Source organism: Branchiostoma lanceolatum, chromosome 10, assembly GCF_035083965.1.
Source record: "Branchiostoma lanceolatum isolate klBraLanc5 chromosome 10, klBraLanc5.hap2, whole genome shotgun sequence".
NCBI lineage: Eukaryota > Metazoa > Chordata > Leptocardii > Amphioxiformes > Branchiostomatidae > Branchiostoma > Branchiostoma lanceolatum.
In genome coordinates this window covers 5,867,102-5,885,774 of record NC_089731.1, presented here as the reverse complement: position 1 = coordinate 5,885,774, position 18,673 = coordinate 5,867,102, and the positions used below count along the sequence as shown (strand labels likewise).

The 18,673-nt window shown below is 42.0% G+C and overlaps 2 protein-coding genes across 3 annotated transcripts in view; both read right to left on the bottom strand.

The window, feature by feature from the left end:
- LOC136443575 (protein amalgam-like) overlaps window positions 1–6,817 on the bottom strand; it is a 57,677-nt gene extending 50,860 nt beyond the window's left edge. The window contains exons 1-2 of one of the 2 annotated variants that reach the window (XM_066440864.1): window positions 6,624–6,817; window positions 4,819–5,055 (exon numbers count right to left, since the gene is read on the bottom strand). In XM_066440864.1, coding sequence (XP_066296961.1) covers window positions 4,819–4,879 — 61 coding nt within the window. In that variant the 5' untranslated portion in view covers window positions 4,880–5,055; window positions 6,624–6,817. Of the gene's footprint in view, window positions 1–4,818; window positions 5,056–5,452; window positions 5,862–6,623 lie in introns of those variants that run through there. The other variant, XM_066440865.1, reaches the window with a different exon arrangement.
- LOC136443579 (caveolin-2-like) overlaps window positions 1–8,441 on the bottom strand; it is a 144,790-nt gene extending 136,349 nt beyond the window's left edge. The window contains exon 1 of the mRNA XM_066440868.1: window positions 8,428–8,441. The gene's annotated coding sequence lies outside the window, so the exon portion shown is untranslated. The remainder of the gene's footprint in view (window positions 1–8,427) is intronic.
- Window positions 8,442–18,673: the final 10,232 nt, after the last annotated feature.

The window sequence follows — 18,673 nt, the reverse complement described above, 5'->3', positions numbered from 1 at the left end:
GAGATTAGACAAACATAACATTTACAACATCACATTGGAAACGGCATACCAAAGCACCGTGCTGTACATATTTTCCACTCTTCCTCGTCAATTAGGGAGCGCATTAGACAAAAGACTCCTTCAGTGACGCCTCACCAACGTTGCGGCGCCCATGATACCTTGCCAACGCCATGTAACATTATACACAATATCTGCGGAAGGATAAACCGTAATGCAGTAGAGATGTTTTAAGGTCCCCCAACGCGGCACACTGGAATTGCCTGTACAATGGAACCCTTTAAGCCATAATCGGTTTTCATGGCCAAGCGCACATTGTAAATCCTCTCTGTCCTCTTGGACACCGAGCTTATGAAGTTTCTTCCTCAGTATTCAGGGAAACAACCCAGTGGGACCGCACAGTGCGGTTGTATTTTTCACTCGAAGGTCACGCGATCGAACCCGGCTTCTTCGAAAAGTTTCTAGGTGACTCACACGGTAGCAACTGCTCAAGCAACGGTTAGATTTTAGAAACGGTCAGACGTTTCAGATAGCTTTTCGTCAGTGACTGGAGTAAGATCTGAGGTTCACCAGACAACTTTTAGAAAGTCCAAAACGAAACAACACTAAGACAGGATTTAGATAATGTTGACGCTAATGAGTCACTAATTTCCTCTTGTTTGAGTAAAAGATTAAGACTAATTTTGGCTCGCGGGAGTGGTAGAGGCTGGTTTCAAAATGCCAGACAGTTCGACACGTAGGCCTCCTTTACAGTTGAGGGTGGGATTGTACATTCTCTCATATATTCTCTACATAACTCCACGTTTGAACCAGCGACCTGGATGTCTAGTCTCCATCGACGTTTCCAGGTGATTTGATGAATACGTGTCCCTTTCATGTCACTGGCTCATCTTTTCTGACGTCCTGGGTGTGTCATTAAGCAGCCCACGGTGCTAATCAACTATTAAAAGTTCTCTCACGATTAAAGGGGTCTAAAAAGCCGGCTCTCAAAGCGATCGATGATCATCATGAGTGTTTCGTTACGGTTGATGATGGATTTTGAATGATGCTGTCAATCATGGATGAAGACGAGGCCAGTTTTTTCTTTTCTTTTCCTGAGTAGAATCTTTGTCTACAGCAACCAGCCGTGAAAACAATGAAACGAAGCCGGTATTTTGGCATTGTTGCTATGTAGGAAAATAGGTAATCTTGTTATCATTAGATGTTTGTCAGGTTGAAAAAAGATGGCGCAAGGTTGAGACGGTTCTAGACATGACATGTTTGTGTACAACACCTGGGCTTCAGGTAACTTAGATACATGTAGCTGCAAGATACTCCTTGATTTGGTTGTGTTGAAGTTATGTTTTGGGCTATCCAAAGACAGTTCTGATGATTTTTTTTCTGATAGATGAAGATGAATTTAGTTCTCATGTCAGCTAACGCATCATATAGGCTCAGATCTTTCGCAATCTTTCAACCATTCGCGTCAAGCGATGATGACCTTCGTTGGCTAAGAGTCAACTGAAAGTTTTAAGGCCAGAAAGTTTTGAAAGGTTGTAATGGCACGTTATTTGCTTGATCAATAGCTGTGCCGCCAAACGTTCTACATTTCATTTCGTATTCGGTCAAGCGGGCAATTGTAACAGCGACCAAAGGCCTCGGTGACATTACCATTCTTTGGAAACAAATTGGAAAGGAGTGTCAAAAACAGACTGAGTCTCCATCAGAAAATTACCCAATAACGCCATCGGCGTCTGGACAAGCAGCTCTTTATCTTTTAGATAGACCACAAGGGACATGTTGTGACACTAATACCATCTCTGACATTTCTAAATAACAAAAGGTTAGACCGTTCTTCATCCATAACTTTTGAGGTATTCGTTTTACTAACAGCAATAACGGACACGCTGCTTTTGAAATATACATGCCTTCTTGTCTATGGCTTATAGGGTCCCATCAAGGAGAGATTTATCAGCCAGAGTCCCTTCTGGCCACATAAATTGGGATAAGCTCCTGGAAATTGGGCCAGAAAAGTCCACTTCTTACGATGGCTTTTTTAAAATCCCAGCACATTTCCGCGTAATCTTTGTATTTAATCGATGCTTAGCCGAACTCATGACTCTTTCCTGGTTATGTAGTAGGCTTCAAACGACCTTATCCCTATCGTGTATATCTATGTGTCTATTCCAACCATACTACTAACTGCGCTTTGTTCATGCCTTTGTTCTTGAGATCCAACCAAAATTGGCATCAAATCAATTTAGGTGAAAGAAATTGACTTAACGATGAGGAATTCACCTCGTTATATGCCTTGCTTTGGGAAATGAGGGATGCGTTGAGTAAAAACAAAACAGTTCCTCGTCTATGCAGTTATCAGTTTATATCCCGTTAAGCGTCTAGATCCTGCGATAGGGTTTAAGCACATCTAGACTATTGGACGATGTTCATGATTGCCTCAAGGCTGTATTATTTATGTGAAAAGCTAATATATATTATAAAAATGCTATACTGAAGCAAGCCCGAGAAAACAAACCGCTCAAATCTTTCTAAACCATTAACCATACGATTCTCGTTCGCAAGTGGGGATCTTCAAATGAAGGCGTTCGAACTATCTTCCTTCTGCAGACATGTATAATGTCCGTCGCAACAATCCCACCAAGTTGTGGGCGACGGCTTGTTACTCAATTCTTGGTATCAGCAACATCCAGGAAGCCGCTCCCAACATCAACCGGGATGGTTGAATAGGACGTATTTCCCTGTGTACTTCCCAGTCATAAATCATAAAACACTTCACTTAAAAACTGAAATTGGCGCCATCCATGCCATGCAGACGCATGAGACCGTAATTTTGAAGAGAGCTGCTTTCACAAAACTTCCCCATCCCCCTGTAATCATTGGCTTTGTGGGCACATATTTGGCAGAGACGGATTCCTGTATGGCGGATAATGACACTGAGGTTTACATTCATCAAAATTATTCACCTCCGTGGGGAGGGGATGATTCGTCTTCTCCCACGTTCAAGACTGTTTCCTGACGTTTTGACGGGGAGTTTTTTGTGGGATAATTCTTCGGCGGCACGCGAGGGTCGGTGGCAGGCCGCGATAATGTCGTAAAGACCGAGCGGATGGATGTGAGGAAATCAGATAAGGGTAGCCTAGAGTAGGCAACCCAACGGGCAGCTTATCTGTGGCGTCTGCTACTAGAAAGTCGACTTTTGTCCGCAACTGCAGGCTTTTTTAAGCAAAACATGCTGGTCGTGGGACCATTGCGTCTACATCCATTGATTTGCATTGCATACATATAGAAGGGGGTCTGAAGATCCCTCAGAACGAAATGCGTTTACTGTACATCTGGTGGATGTTTGTTCAACGTTGCATATCGGTATAACGGGCGCTACATTTCTTTGGACACGAATTTATGAAACCTACATACGATATACTGTCCTTATATGCGCGACACAACCATATATGATTACGTTGGCGTGCTATTACGTTCTGCCTAAAGATTTAATGAGCCAAGCTTGAAGATGTAGATTACGTCAGAACGCGAAAAAAGAAGTATCAATAATCACTGAGTATTGATAGTCGTCATACTTTTCTTTATTCAAGACCTACCAGCCTTTTTTCATCGGAGTATACAATTACTGACCGAGGTTCTCAATTTTCCTTTCCCTAGAGAAGGAGGCATGTGCGACAAATTATGCTCTAGTCGTCAGGTGAAAGAAGTATCTATTTCTGACAAAAATTACCTTAACCCTATTTACATGTTACACGATACAGTTAGAAACGTGCTCAGATCGATAATATACTGCTTGCTGTATTCAATCTTTGAAAACGAGAGAAGCGCGATGAAAGATTCATTGCAAGAGTGAAGGGGCTTAGAGACGAAACATGACAAAGATAGCAGCTGTTGGAAAATTGAATTATGTAAGCGCCTATCGCTGTTACGTGAGCCTTCTCTAAACTACAGTTTTCTGGCGCAAACTGTGATTCTGTAGCTCGGTATTGTAGTCTGGTTAATGCCGGTCCAAAAGAGGCCAACAGCAATAGATGTCCCAACTGGTAGCAGCCACACAATTGAACTTCTGTTTCCAATCAATTAGTAACTGGGGGACCATGTTTGAAATACCGGGAAGGTCATCTCATTTGGGGCTGCAGCCGTCATTCGGAAGGTACGTAAACTGAGAGGGTGCCTCGAGCACGTTAAAGGGGAAGGGCTAGCAAACCCTGTAAAAGAATATACCCTGCTGCTAAAACAGGAAGGAAACATGCTGCCCTGTTTGCCACTAGCTATATACAGGCAATGTCAACAACAACAACAAGAATGTGTGTCTGGATCGCGGAACTCATACATCGTGCCATAGGTACCACGCCTATTCTGCTGATGCTGGATGGTTTGGACCAACTCCAGATTCATTAATCGGCTCCAGGTGTGGCTGTCCTTATACACGAAATTGATGCCACACAATGTCATAGCGACGTTATGGTGACATCGTGCAATATCGTGCAGGTCAAAATTCCAAACCTCTATCTCATTATCCAAAGGCGAAATGCTAGCTAGTAAATCACAACCCTGCGCTCAACGAGGATAGATGGGCAACGAGCAGGGGAGAGAGAGGGGGGGGGGATCACACAGTAACCAATTTGAAACCTTACAACCGCTCCTATAGTAACTTAACATATAAGCTTGGAGATGTGCCGGAAGACGATGTTCGATCGCTCTCGAATCGATGAAGGTTATGAAGCAGCGGTTGCCCACCGTCTGCTCCGCGATCGTGACCCTTGATTGCTCCGCTAGCATGACCCCCAGGCCCTTCCTTCAGAAACAATTAAACTCTCTTACCTTCCCATTCGCTGACGAGAAGTAGCAACGTCACCGCTACGTAGCTGCTGAAACCTCTCATCCTCTTCCTTACTGCACAGATGTTGGAGGGACTGTTGGAGGGAACAGCTAGGTGCTCTGCGTCTTCTAGATCTGCTCCGAGGTTGCTTTAGATTGTTCCCGGCCACGTCGCCGTTTTCTAACCGTCCGTCCGTCCTTCAGAGCCTGTCTGACTAAGCGATGGGCGAGACCGTGCAGCTAAGTAAAAAAAAATGAAAGATTATAGCGTCACGTCGGTATCACATCAGAAAGGTAATGATACCAATGACGGCATCTTCCATTATTCTCTACTCGCCGCCCCTTCAAGCAGCTTGACGTCCAAGCCGTCACGCGTCAGTGCTGCCTTCAAATCTGCAACGGCCTTGTCTCTAAAGATTTCCCCTCAATCCCTAGTTCCAGCTAAATCTCTATCATACATTCCACCCTCTCTCCCAGAGCTCTAAGTGGTTCGAACGTTTACACAGCTACGAGAAACATTTTCCATTACTTCAGCTACGGGTTGATTGATAACGAAATAGGCCATATACGTGAATATGCCCTGGACGGTAATCATTTACCTCTTTAACAGAGTTATACTATCAAGAGATAGCCTCACCCTAAACCCAGCATACGTCTTCCTTGTGTCTAAGCTCACAGCGGTGTAAGCGTCCCCCGGTGCCTTGCGGAGATTATCCAAGCGGGGAGGCTGCCGCCATGGTCGGCACAGTGGCCGCCGAAAGCCGCGTGAAAGTATCCAGATGTAGACGTACGGAATGGAACGTTATGCTTAATAGATGCTACGTGTAACGAGTCTCAAGCTGCTTTCCTAATAACTACGTCCCGCGATTGGTACACGTGTTTTATCGGAAAGGCACTGTCCCGTCCCCGCGTGCGCGGATATTAAGCCCGCTGGATAAAACACGTCTCCGATAGGTAATGGCACTTCGGGTTAGAGCCGAGGTAATAGTCGTAAAACGTGCCCGAATTACTACCCTATTCCCGCTCGATTTTCAAAATAATTACACTACATCAGTCTGGTGTGTGGTTATAGCCAGTGCGGCGCAGTTCTGTTCGATATTCTAGCAAAGACTAACTACAGGGTACGCCGAGTTTGAAAATACTGGTCTGTCAGAAGACGAGGAGTGCAAGAATCAAAGTAGAATAACGATGGAAGCATCCAGGTCGGTAGGACCATCCCTGGCAATAACATCCAGCTAGAACAAGTATTCAAACTATCTAAATAACGCCCAGCTACCCCATATCGGGGCGCCATCATTGCGTTGCCGATATTTGAACGAATGACTCTTGCAACTGGGGAGTGCTCTGGTCGAAAACTAACGGTCTATATACTTACGAAACAGGCAATCCCAAACGCCGTACCGGTCCGATTGAATATATCCTGCACGTAAACTAAGACCGACCGAGACCTCGCCGATAGCAGCCCTGCGGCCTTTTGTACAAAAAAAGTCACTGAAAGGTTTTTAGTTCGATAACAGACAATAGATTACCCTTTGTTGTCGTCTCGCAAAGTGCGATATGCGCCTTTGAATTGCTCTTAACGGTGGATTACGATTTCCAGTCGGCCATGATCGAAGCGATGCATTTGGGGACGTAGTCTGTCACGGCGGTGCGTTATGTCTCGCTGTTGCTGTCATGATCAGAAGACCACTATATCTAAATGTTCCTATGCATAAGTTTCGCCCGCGATTGCGGATGACTTCTAGAGGCCAGAAGCCCACGGTTGCGTCTTGAAACTAGATAAGAAAAAGCGAAACAGATGTACTTACTTTATCTGAGACATCACTGTAGGGAGGTAGGGCCTTCTTAAATCATCGACTGAACCTTAGACGAGAAGGCTATGTCTCCGCTCTGCTTCCCGTGCCTCGTTCTTGGAGAGAGATGTGAAAGCTGCGGAGAAGAAAGTCGGCGATCAGGCCCCGTGCGGGGTGCCAGTACGTTTGCCATGGGTACGTCAGAGACAGCTGACAGCGGAGAGTGAAGCATTGTGCAATAGTCAACTGCACACGCCCCACACTACAGGGCTGCCTCAACACAGTACCGGGGATCTGGTGTGGGGCACCAGCCACATTCAACTGTAAACAATGGTGTCGCCTTTCTCTGATATATTTTACAGTAGAAGCAAGTTAAAATTATACAAGTAAAGGGTTTACTAAACGCGAATTGCATATGACCTTTGCAGAAAAAAAAACAATTTGAAGAAAAATACATAAACAGAAACACACTACGAAATAAATCAACGTTCCGTCTCTCTTAATTAAACATGAATATAAGTAAATAATATACAAAAATTTACTGAAGTCTTTAGAAGGTAGAATGGAATAAATATAGTCAGGATTTGACCACGTCACGGCAAATGGCGAATTTGACGGACAAAAGTTAACATTCACAAAATCACTCTGTGAATCTTCCATTTGCCGTATGCAGAAGAGCAGTTGAGTGGATCGATATAGATATACGGGTATACGTAGATTGAGAATCTGGCCTGAAGGTATCAAACTGCCACTGCCCTCTCGCTTTACGACGCCTTCAAGACGTTTCTCAATGACATCATGCTACCGCAAAGGGGAGAGATTGATTTTTCTCAGCTCAAGCATCAAGAGAGTCGCATGTAAAAGTCCTAGGTAGGCAGGCTCGGCGACCATTTCTCGATCTTATTTATTTCGCTTTTGGACAGACAAGGACGATGTGGTACTGCGCTCAAGTTTGTATAACTTATATTGACAGTGCCACGTTAAGAGAACAATAACCCATTTTTGCACCTGGGCGTAGTAAGGAAAGTCGTGTAAAGTGCCTTATCCCGAGGGCACAACATCGGTGACATCACGGGGTTCGAACCCGGGACCGCTGGGTTTTGGGTCGAACACCATGCCATTACGCCACAAGACCCCACATTACTCGATTAAAGACCGAGTCACATTCGACGTACGATCGTCCTACCGTCGCAAACTGGAGGCAATCGTAGGATATTCGTGCGCGTATCGTTGGATCAACTGTCTTGCAATACCGAAAAGACTATCTTAGATCCTTGTCGGCGGTTGGTTGTGTCACACCAAAACTGTGTAACGTCGTGTTGGTGCGACGATTAAGGTGTATAACCTGACTTTGAATCCTCTGACATTTCACCGATGTTGGGCCTATTGGAAATGCACTTTGCACGACTTTTCTCACTTCACCCAGGTCTAACAATGGATACGTGACTTCGGTTGTGGAGTTGAAAGGCAGTAGAAGGAGAGAGATGGTTTCCGCCTTCCATTATACATACCGTGCCCTAGACACAGTGGATAACAACGTACTGTCCATGCGGTCTCAATAAAGGCTATGGAACTACCTTCACCTTCATCCAAACTATATATTTGGCCAATATCGCAAAAATTCCATTGCATTCGGAAAGCTACAGCTTAACCGTCTAAGTTGGGTCCATTCAGCTTTATCGATCCGGAAGTGTGATTAAATAAAGGGTGGATCAGAACGGATGGCCGGGTGATGACACACAATATTGTGAATATTACCCGGCTATTGATCCGGCGCTACGCAATAAGCCAGCGAAACGGATGGCAACAATAAGCGTGAATGTTACCGACACCGTTCAATATCAACCACTGAATACAGAAGAGTAATTGCTACGGGAAACAGGCTTTTTATCTTCTTTTCTTTTCATTCTGACATCTGTTTTTGAAAGCGAACTGTATACATATGGCGTTCTTTCAGTCTAGCTTGACAAAGAGTAGCGTTTTGACAAAAGCGCCTCGCGTCAAAGGCGCGTTTTCAATAACCCATTCTTATGAATACTTTTGATACGTGTGGTTGATTCATAGGATATCCTGGACTGGGGTAGCTTTTAAAGGACCATGAATTTCCAAACAACATGGATTTTCAAACAACACGGATTTCCTTCGATGTTAAATGACCGAAATTAGATGCGCTTTGCATCAACAAAACACTTAGCAAATTGTAAAGAGAGTGAAAGTAGTAAACCTCCTATATTGAGTGAAAATATGTTGTTTTTCTTAGAAAATGGCTGTACATCACATCTTTTTATTTGCAATTTATGATAATAAGAATTGATTCGTACACTAATGACACAAAATAAAATGTTGTGGTATAAGGTATGACGCAAGTGACTATCTGTTATTGACACTTACTGCGGAAAATTGTACAACAATTTGACATCTTCATAATCAAGTAACATGCAGACAACTCAATACATTTACTATAGCTCGCAATAGTTTTTATATATTGCAACCTTAAAGTCGCTTAAGATAAATATGTGTAATCAAGAAAGAATCACAAATTGGTGAGGTGATTACAGTGCATTAAAAAGAAAAATAATAAAACGTAAAAAAGGAGACATGTATGATTCACATGAACGATTTAAGCAACTGGAGGGTTGTTTTGATACATTTGCCAGAAGGACACCACAAAATAGGGACAAATGTAGAATGAATGTAGTTTACAGACGGAGAGAGCTGAGGAAATTATGTATACTTTATTGAAACGACAAAAGTATTTTTACTTTCGTAAAGTTTCTTCAACTATAAAACAAATCTAACCTACGCAGGGACGTAGGAAGTGCACTCTTATATCATGTATATATTTACTAGTAGTGTTTGATGCCTGTTAGCAATACTGTTTCATAACATCTATAAAGTATATTCCTATTTTAACACTTTAGATGTATCAACTATCAAAGTACACTTGAATCTACCAATAGGATCAAGTGTTTTAAATTCTGGTGGGCTTTGAGCGTTCATCATATTATCTTTATAGCATATATTGTTATAGCAAAGCCCTTAGTAGTATGAAAACCGAATTGGAAATATGCCTGTTATCGACCGATTGTTTCTTTTGGGAGTAAAGTTTATGAGATAAACCTGATACAGAACGGGAACATAGATTGAACCACCTATTTTCATTTGATGAATCTGTAGGATCATTGCAGATCTTTCTACAGTTTAACTTTGTCAGGCTTAGTTTGCACATAATGCCTACATGTGCACATCATTGCCTTGTCTAAGGTGTCTACATGTGCACAGCATTGCCATGTCTAAAATACCCACGTGTGCACAGCATTGGTTTGTCTAACGTGTCCACATGTACACAGCATTTTCTTGCATAAAGCTCCACATTTATACGGTATTTCCTTATCTAAAGTGCCCATATATTGACAGCATTGCCTTGTCTAAAGCGCCCACATGTGCACAACATTGTCATTGCCTTGTCTAAAGCGCCCACAAATGCACAGCATTGCCTTGTCTAAAGCGCCCACACAGCATTGCCTTGTCTAAAGCGCCCACACGTGGATATGTGCACAACATTGCCTTGTCTAAAGCGCCCGCATGTGCACAACATTGCCATTGCCTTGTCTAAAGCGCCCACATGTGTACAGCATTGCCTTGTCTAAAGCGCCCACATGTAGATATGTACACAACATTGCCTTGTGTAAAGCGCCCGCGTGTGCACAACATTGTCATTGCCTTGTCTAAAGCGCCCACATGTGGATATGTGCACAGCATTGCCTTGTCTAAAGCGCCCGCATGAGCACAGTATTGCCTGGCAATCGCGTATTCTTCGCACGTTGGAAAGAATCGTACTTCATATTTCATTAGTCGTACTCAGTATAACGTGAACAGATCTCTCTCGTGTTTTGCTTCTCCTATCTTGTTAGAATGAAGCAAATTCCCCGAGAGCTTCGCAGGTGCAACACTGGTTACTCGCGGTACGTCCTCCCGTGACACCCTATTTGTTATACCATTATTGCTCGTACTCGAGTTTTATTTCATCACACCCTATGCTACACCACGGTTCGTTTCTTCATGTATTCTTCGTTAGGCCATATGAACCAGCTTGATTTCTTGAATGACACCCGAAAGCTATCTTTTTCATCTGTGAAAGGGCAGATATTTTGGAACAAAACATGAAATGCCATGTGCATATCATTAAATACCGTAATCAAGAAAAAGGTTTTAATGACAGAAGAACTATGAAAGCATAAAGGGGTGCAATATTTTTTTACATTTCCTTATCAAAAAATTCATCTCTTATACTTTGCTTTTGTCTTCTTGTCTCCTGATTCACCAAACTTTTTCCTCTCAGTGTTGATACTAATCAATCATGTATTTTTAGTTTGATGCAATGTTTTTCTTTCATACTCTCACGTAAGATAACTGGTATCCATGGGGTGTTTGTATTTGATCTAGCACGGTCTTTTATATAGGAAACTGCCATTTTTATATGAGGGTAAAATCTTATGTTTTATGATACCGTATCATCAATGTTGATTTAGTCAATTTATATGGCTAATTTCCCTTCATTTTATGTTCCTATATTTCTTAAATAGCGTACGACATAATAGCTATTATCGATCTTTCAGGTAAACACAATAATTGCTGGATCAGTAAATAATTCATAGCCATCATTTTCTAACTATACTTACTATATAATAGGCCTTTTCCTGTTTCTGTAGTATCATTCAATGCTTGGTTGGTTTACCATGCGTTATTTATTACAATGTTGCTTATTAACCGTATAGATGTAATTTTATCGCCTATGTTAATAATAGATGTTATGCAGTTGTGGAATACTGAATGTAAGGTACGTTTTATGATATCCACCGTTCGCTACAATTGACAGCTGTTGATGATAGATGCATGTTATGGTGAACAAATTAATTATGTTCTCAATCAAACGGAGTTTATTACGTGCCATAGACATATCTATATTTGTCTCCTTCAAATTCAAGGCAAGGGGATCGGTATATCTTTATCTATATAGCCGGTAAAACTGCCCTTCGGCGTAAAAACACAAGCTTCGCTGTCACGCGGCGCGGCAGCAGCTGGTTAAGTGACACTGAATGGCCTGTCACACCTAACCGTTGCACATCATTTTTGGAAGCATTGTTTAAAGCCATCTCATCAGGATGCCCCTACAGTACTTGATGGCAACGAGTTTTATTCTACGATAGATGATTATGATAGATATATTGAATATTTGTTGTACACAGAGCCACCGAATTGTCCTTCTTTTTCATTTGGGTTTAATTTCATCACTAAATGTGGCATTTTCAAATCGTATACCTAACATTCGTCTGTTACAAGCACAGTTCAGCTACAGAGCTGGCCAAATGTCTATCACATGTGCTATCCTCGCCATCTGTGAGTCAGCGTAACTGGGGCTCAAAAGTTTCACAGTGAATTACGAGACCAAGAATGATCCTTGGCTGGTCAATCGCCAAGATCAATATAACATTACAAGCCATCACGACTGAGAAGTTTGCTTCGTAGCAGGAAAGTTAATCCAAGTTGGTAAGATACACTGTGAAGAATTAAACTGTTCTCCAACACAAGAAATATAATTACCGGAATTTTCGACTGGTTCTCACAGACTTCCTCGGCTTTCTGCCCCATCGCCTTGGACACGTGTTTTATCCACCTGTGACGTCAGCAATAGGTCAAAGGTTGTTGGGAAGTCGATAACACCCCCGGCCGAGAGAAGGTGTGTCCTGATGTAGATGGCCATTACTGACGTTAATTCTTCACAATGTGTGTCTTTGTCTACAAACTCTTTAAAGAAAACCTCAAACACAAGTAAGAATCCCTTCAGCCCATTGGAGGATTTGTTGGTTTTGATTAATGATGTTAAACCTCTTACCGTACGAGCGAACGCAGTCACATCACACAATAAGCACGCGGATCGGCTTTCCTTTACCTAACTGTAATCCTGCGTTGTTGTTTTTTAGATATTCAGTGATCCCTATCATCCCTGCTGCCGTCTTGATTTGGACATGTTGCTGCGAGACTTTGTTTAGTCAAATCGTGTAGCTGCACTTTCCCGGGGATTTCCAGTGTGTAAAATTACGTGGTATTATCTGGAGAACTGGAATACCGGCGTGAAAAATTGCCGCCCTTTCCCGACCTCCACTTCTCTGGCGCCGGCTTTTAATCAAGCGGTGCTCATCCGCGTGCGGGGAGAACGTAAGAAGACGATGCGTTTTCCGGGGTCTTCAATCAGTGGTAATTATTACAGGAATTCCTGTGCAGGGAGGACGTAATGAGCAGAGCAGATGCCACCAGCTGTTGCCGGAAATTCATAAACTGTAGTTCAATCAAAGATTGCTAGGCGATGTGTTGGTGGGGCCGATGAATGCTAAGATTACAATTGTCCCCCTGCCCAGCTCTCCTCATACAAGTCTTTGTTACGTCTTTTTAAATGTTACAATACGTTAATCGTAACTACTATCAGGATGCGTGTACTCAAATGACACAAAGGCAGATCATAGTTCTTGTACCATTGCCTCTCTTATACTCATGTACTCAATCCCCAAATTTGTGCCTTTGCAAGCCTTGCCAAGTACTATATCTTGATTTGCACTTATTAGAGGATCCTAACTTCCGTTTCGGCAAAGTTTCACTCCGAAACTTGCGTACAGTGCAGTACAGTAGATTTGCACAAGGTCCCATCTGCTAGGCGATTTCTTTAACGAACACCCAAGACCTAATCTGCTGTAATTACTGTAAGGAACTACATCAAAGGCAGCTGCAGGAACTAACAAATGCCACAGTTCATCGGATGATTGTACTGATTGACGCCGCGTACGCGCTGAGCTTTTAAATGGTAGGCACGTCTCTTTCGTTGGTGCCGAAATAAGTGTAGTTGGTCTGTCCTTGGTGCTGACGCATTTGCAGTAGTGAACGAATGGTGTTGTTTTTGATCGGCCTGAACGTGATATCTAATAATAAAAAGCTAGTCATTCTCGATTTCTTGAAAGAATCAACTATCAACGGCACGATGATAAGGCTGAACAGACAGAAAGAATCGGGGACGGGGGAAGGCAAAGTATTCAAAAGAATGACGCTAGACCCAAACAGGGTCTATCGGCTTCTGGCTTACCTGATCTGAATTTCTTCGAACAGCGTTTGGGGTCACAGCGTGCCTATTGATGTCATTTTGTAAGACTGGCTACATACATACAGACCAGATTAAGGTGCTGAGTTCACAACAGCTTAACAAAAGTACATAAGATAGGACACAATAGAAAAAATGCAAAAATCTATTGTACGAATTCTTATCCGATAGTCATATCAGCTCTTTATCCTGCTGCATATATGACGGACAAAGATTGTGCACTACCACGGTGAAAAGTTAGGAAAACTAAGAACCATATCATAAGAAATATCTCTGGATTGAGTAGAGGAATTCTGCTATGTGTAACACTTTGCAGGAAGTTTACTAAAGTGCACCGCACGTATGTTATACTTTAAGCTTCAAAATACATTTTCTTTTCATACTTACAGCTTCAAGACGCATTTTCTTTCCGCGAGCTCTGTAAAATGTATTACTACAAAGTACCCTAAAGCAGCTGTTACTGCCAAAGGTATACGCAAACGTGCAACGAAAATAGACCGGAAGTACCGGAATATTACCCTAGACAAGATGTAATAAGAGGTAACTGAACTGCCTCCACTGATGCAATCAAATCCAAATGAATCTTAACTAAACTTGTCGTATTGCCCTTTCTAGTTGGTGCCATGGGAGGACAATTTGGGCGGCTTGTTGGTGATACGTACTTAAGCAGTGAGATGGAATGTGTCCTGTCTCCTACCAGCAACAGCTGGTTGTTATTTTCCACACTCCCTTGAACATCGCGAGCTGTCACTGCGAATTAAGGAAACACGCCGTCTCTTCTGAGGTTTGGAAATGTCATGGCAATAGAGGTAATTTAGAGAACGATTTGGACCCCCAGCGACCCACGAGGAGGCTTCCGCTGGCACGCAAAGGAAGAAGGATGCCTCCCGGGGGAAAATCACATTTCGATAATCCTTAAATGGGAAATTTATGGAACACTGATGACCAGCAAGTGGGTGATATGTCAGTCCCTTTCGCAGCGGGGTTTTGCCCGTGGTGAGTGATCACGCAGGCTTCCAATGGTATATGTGTGCACGCATGACTAGTGTCTCACCGCTGGGAACAGCTAGTTATCTATAGTAAGCACACAGTGTCATTCACTTCCCTTAGCGCCACCCAATACAAACTACAAACTTGCTACAGTGAATCATAGAGTGGAAGCAAACTGCAGTAAAAGAGTTACATGAGGTCGAGAGAAAGTGGTATCTTAAGAGAAGTGGTCTGAAGTGAAAAGAGTGAAGTAAGTGGACAACTTAATGCCGCACGTGTTCAGAACGTTGTCAATTTCAGATAATGGTCTGTAGAGCAGGGACGGCCCTATAATCCAGGCAGCTTAGCCACAAGTGAAAACTTCAATCATGTTTTGCCGTCGGAGATTCTTAAAATTGGATACAAGGTACTATCAATGCCCCTAGCTTTAATCAAACCTACCGTCCTGTCCTCCGGAATGGCCTCTTGAAGCTGTACCGCCGAGATGACCCCGCTGACTTAACAACCCTTTTCCGTGGATGCGTCCTCTCAATTTCGCTATCGCAGTGCTTCAGGCCTATTTTGCGTTGGAAAGATTATATTTGTCACCATCCCTGAGGTACCGTTTCGTCTGATGAATGATATCAGTCAGCTGTTGAGTCGTATGATCGGCCATGTTTAGAGCAGAATCTGTCTGATATCTGCTGTTGTCGATCTGAATTTAAGGGAAGGTAACCATCACTTGGAAATAGAAGGCTTGTAACAGCAAAATAGTTAACATTGAGTACAGATATTTCCCTTGACATTACCTCAACGGACGCACATGGGTACAGCGGGTGTCCGAAAGGCCGTCATTAGAAAGGAAAAAATACTAAAAGATTATCTTGTCTTCTGGAAACAAATCCAAAATGATTTCTATGATATACAATAGCAAGAAGTGAACTGTGACTACTAGAAATAGGAATATCTAACACAACGTACTTTTATACGCTCTTAGCATTCCTGACGCATTACTATTATATTATAGAAAAATATAAACAGCAGCTGTCGGCGTAACGGCATAGAAAAGTGCACTGCACAAATCTGTTGACAAAGATGGCGTCAAAAAAAATTCTCTTTTTTTCCATATATATCGCATATAATGAACACAAAATCATCCTTGAATATTTGAAACATTTTCTCTTTTTAGTTTAATCAAATAATATTACTTTAGATTCATTGTACAACAGCATTGCTCTAATACGTAGTCCCTTGATAGTTGCTAAGTATTAGATAAAATCATAACTAGTATGCATGGTAATCATTGTTTCATAACTTAATACTGAGAAATCAATGTACTAATTGATTTCAATTGCCATAACACCCAAACGCAGTTGATGCGAAATTCAGGAAGCGTAATGGCTTGAATTTCAAACTGCCAGCTAGATATGATCATGGACGAGATGGGACTCGAAGCTTTTTTGTCTACTTAAAAAAACTCTTATTTGTGAAGGCCAACTTAACAGAATTTTATGCCTTACATGTTTAAGTAATGCAGATATCTGTACTCTTTTTGAGAAGTTGAAAAGTAACGTGGGCTGGAGAAAAGATTCCATGTAGAAGGTACAAACGTGTAAGGTACCCCGTAGCTAAGATTATCGTTAGATTGCTGCGACTCATTCGATGCACTTCCTTTTTTTCGCTACGTCTTGTGATTCTTTAATAAAACATCTGGGTACGATAAGACATTTCCAATATACATGGATGTTATAAGATTGTACCAAGCCTCTTGAGAACGACATTTGTGATTGTCTCCTTTCTTGCCCGCAGACACAAAAAGATCCACGAAGAGACAAAAATCTGGCAGACTAACTTTTCTTAAGCCTTTATGTTGCCCTCAATAAGGTGTTAACATTGCTGTAGAATGTAGATTAAGGAGAATCCTGCCTTAAAGACAACCGTGATGTACAGGTATCTGCATCGTAGGGGGAGGCGGGACAAAAGAGGCGAGGATTATCATGTATGAGCCTAAGAAATCCAAATTACGTGACGAAAATATCGCAGAAAATGGCCATGCACTAAGCGGAGCGATGAATGTGCAAAGTTCCTTTTGCAAGGACACATTGGCTAGCCGGCTAGCCGTGATTTCTAATAATCAAATCCATGACCTCTCAATCCAATGTTAATTTACCCAACCACTCGGCCATTGACGCCATTTTGTATGATACATGTGTACGGTCACCCAAACCTACCTGCTGTCAATGCATGCTGTACTTTTAACATATCTGAGGAAAACTTTGGTGTGTTACGCCAATTACGGTCAATAAGAGAAAAGAGTTCACAAGGTAGTTGTATTCTGTCGTCCATATTGAGGCGTTTTGCCCACAAGGGAATATGCCATTGATTGGCTTTAAAGTTGTAATATGATGACATTGATTTGTAGGACTTTAATAATGTTGTATCAATAACATTCGTTTGTGTAGCGTACAAAGGCGCTAGTACTTTAATAAAAGTGACAATATGAACCAGTCCCTGGTGGTTTCCTCAGCGATGACCTGTTCATCTGCATTAGATGCCAGGTGGTGCATTAAATAATAGCCATCAATTTGCACTACTCCGTACCTACTGGTGCAGCAAAAGTGGCGCCTTGGCAACAATACAGTACATCCCTTATGTCAAAAATCATCATCGGTTAACATGATAAAAAAAGACAAGAAAAGAACAAGCAGGAAAAAAATGAAAAGTCAAACATGTGTATGCGGTAACCAGCCCGATGGTGTGAAACTATCAAGTTTCAAATTATAGTATATCATGCCAAAAACAGTATAACACGTAGCTTTAAATAAATTTGATGTGTTGAATGGAATAAATTATAAAGAATAGTCTTTGAACTGACGTTTGTAACGTATAACACAAAGAATGGGTCTTACCCGAAAAGGGATGCAAAAAGGCAATACACATCAGGACCTTACAATCATCACATCTGAAAATAGACGGAGGACGCCACAGACTGCTACATTTGATTCGGGTCACGTGTTTGCCATCTGAATACGTGACGTCATGAAAACGATGGATTATTTTCTGGACAAAGACCAATGTCGTACATTCGAACTTCTAAGTTCAAGTCTAACTTTCTGTTAAAAAGGCACAGTTTAAAGATCCTCCCCAATATATACCACAGTCCACACTATAACCATCTTTTTTCGCGAGTTGTAAACGGAACTAGTTGAGTGTACGATGCAAGATGATAAAACTGCGGCTAGTTTAAAGGTCATGCGTAACTCAGCAGTGTGTTTCATGTATATTTATACCTCTTAACTGGACGACTGATTTTATAACGCCTTCACGTTGACACATGCAAAGGTCAACATTTAATCAGAAGGACCATAAAGTGGCCACAAGAAGCAAGGTCGTACTTTTCGTGGTTATGGCTTCTTTCAAAGTCACAATCATACAGCATAATGTATTCTGCTCTGGTTGATTCGAAACTCTAATTCAACTTTACATAAATTACATCAAAGCCAAATGCCTATTTCAACATTTTGAATTGCCAATTTCAACCATTTTTTTCCTTGGGCCTTCAAAACGACAGCAAATAATGTATCTGAACACTGTACATAAGTGCAGTAACACTGAACAGATTGTGTTTGTTTGAATGCTTTGAAAATCACTTAAACACACTGGTAGCAATGGATCACATTTTCAAGCATGCGGTCAATGACACGTCAAAAGCAAGCGCATTATACCATTGTACATAACGTCCCTTTGAAGTAGACTTCGTGACAGATGTGCTCTTCCTTTTAAGATATCTTTAGCTCGCTTTTAAGGAGTAAAGAGACTATCTTATGACAGGAGCGGGTTTGGGGAGAAAAAATGGATGTTGTTAGCGAAGGAAGGATCAAAGATATGGATGGCAGAGACTTATGTCCAGCAGCTTAGACTAGTACAAAAGCACCGCGCTTGGATA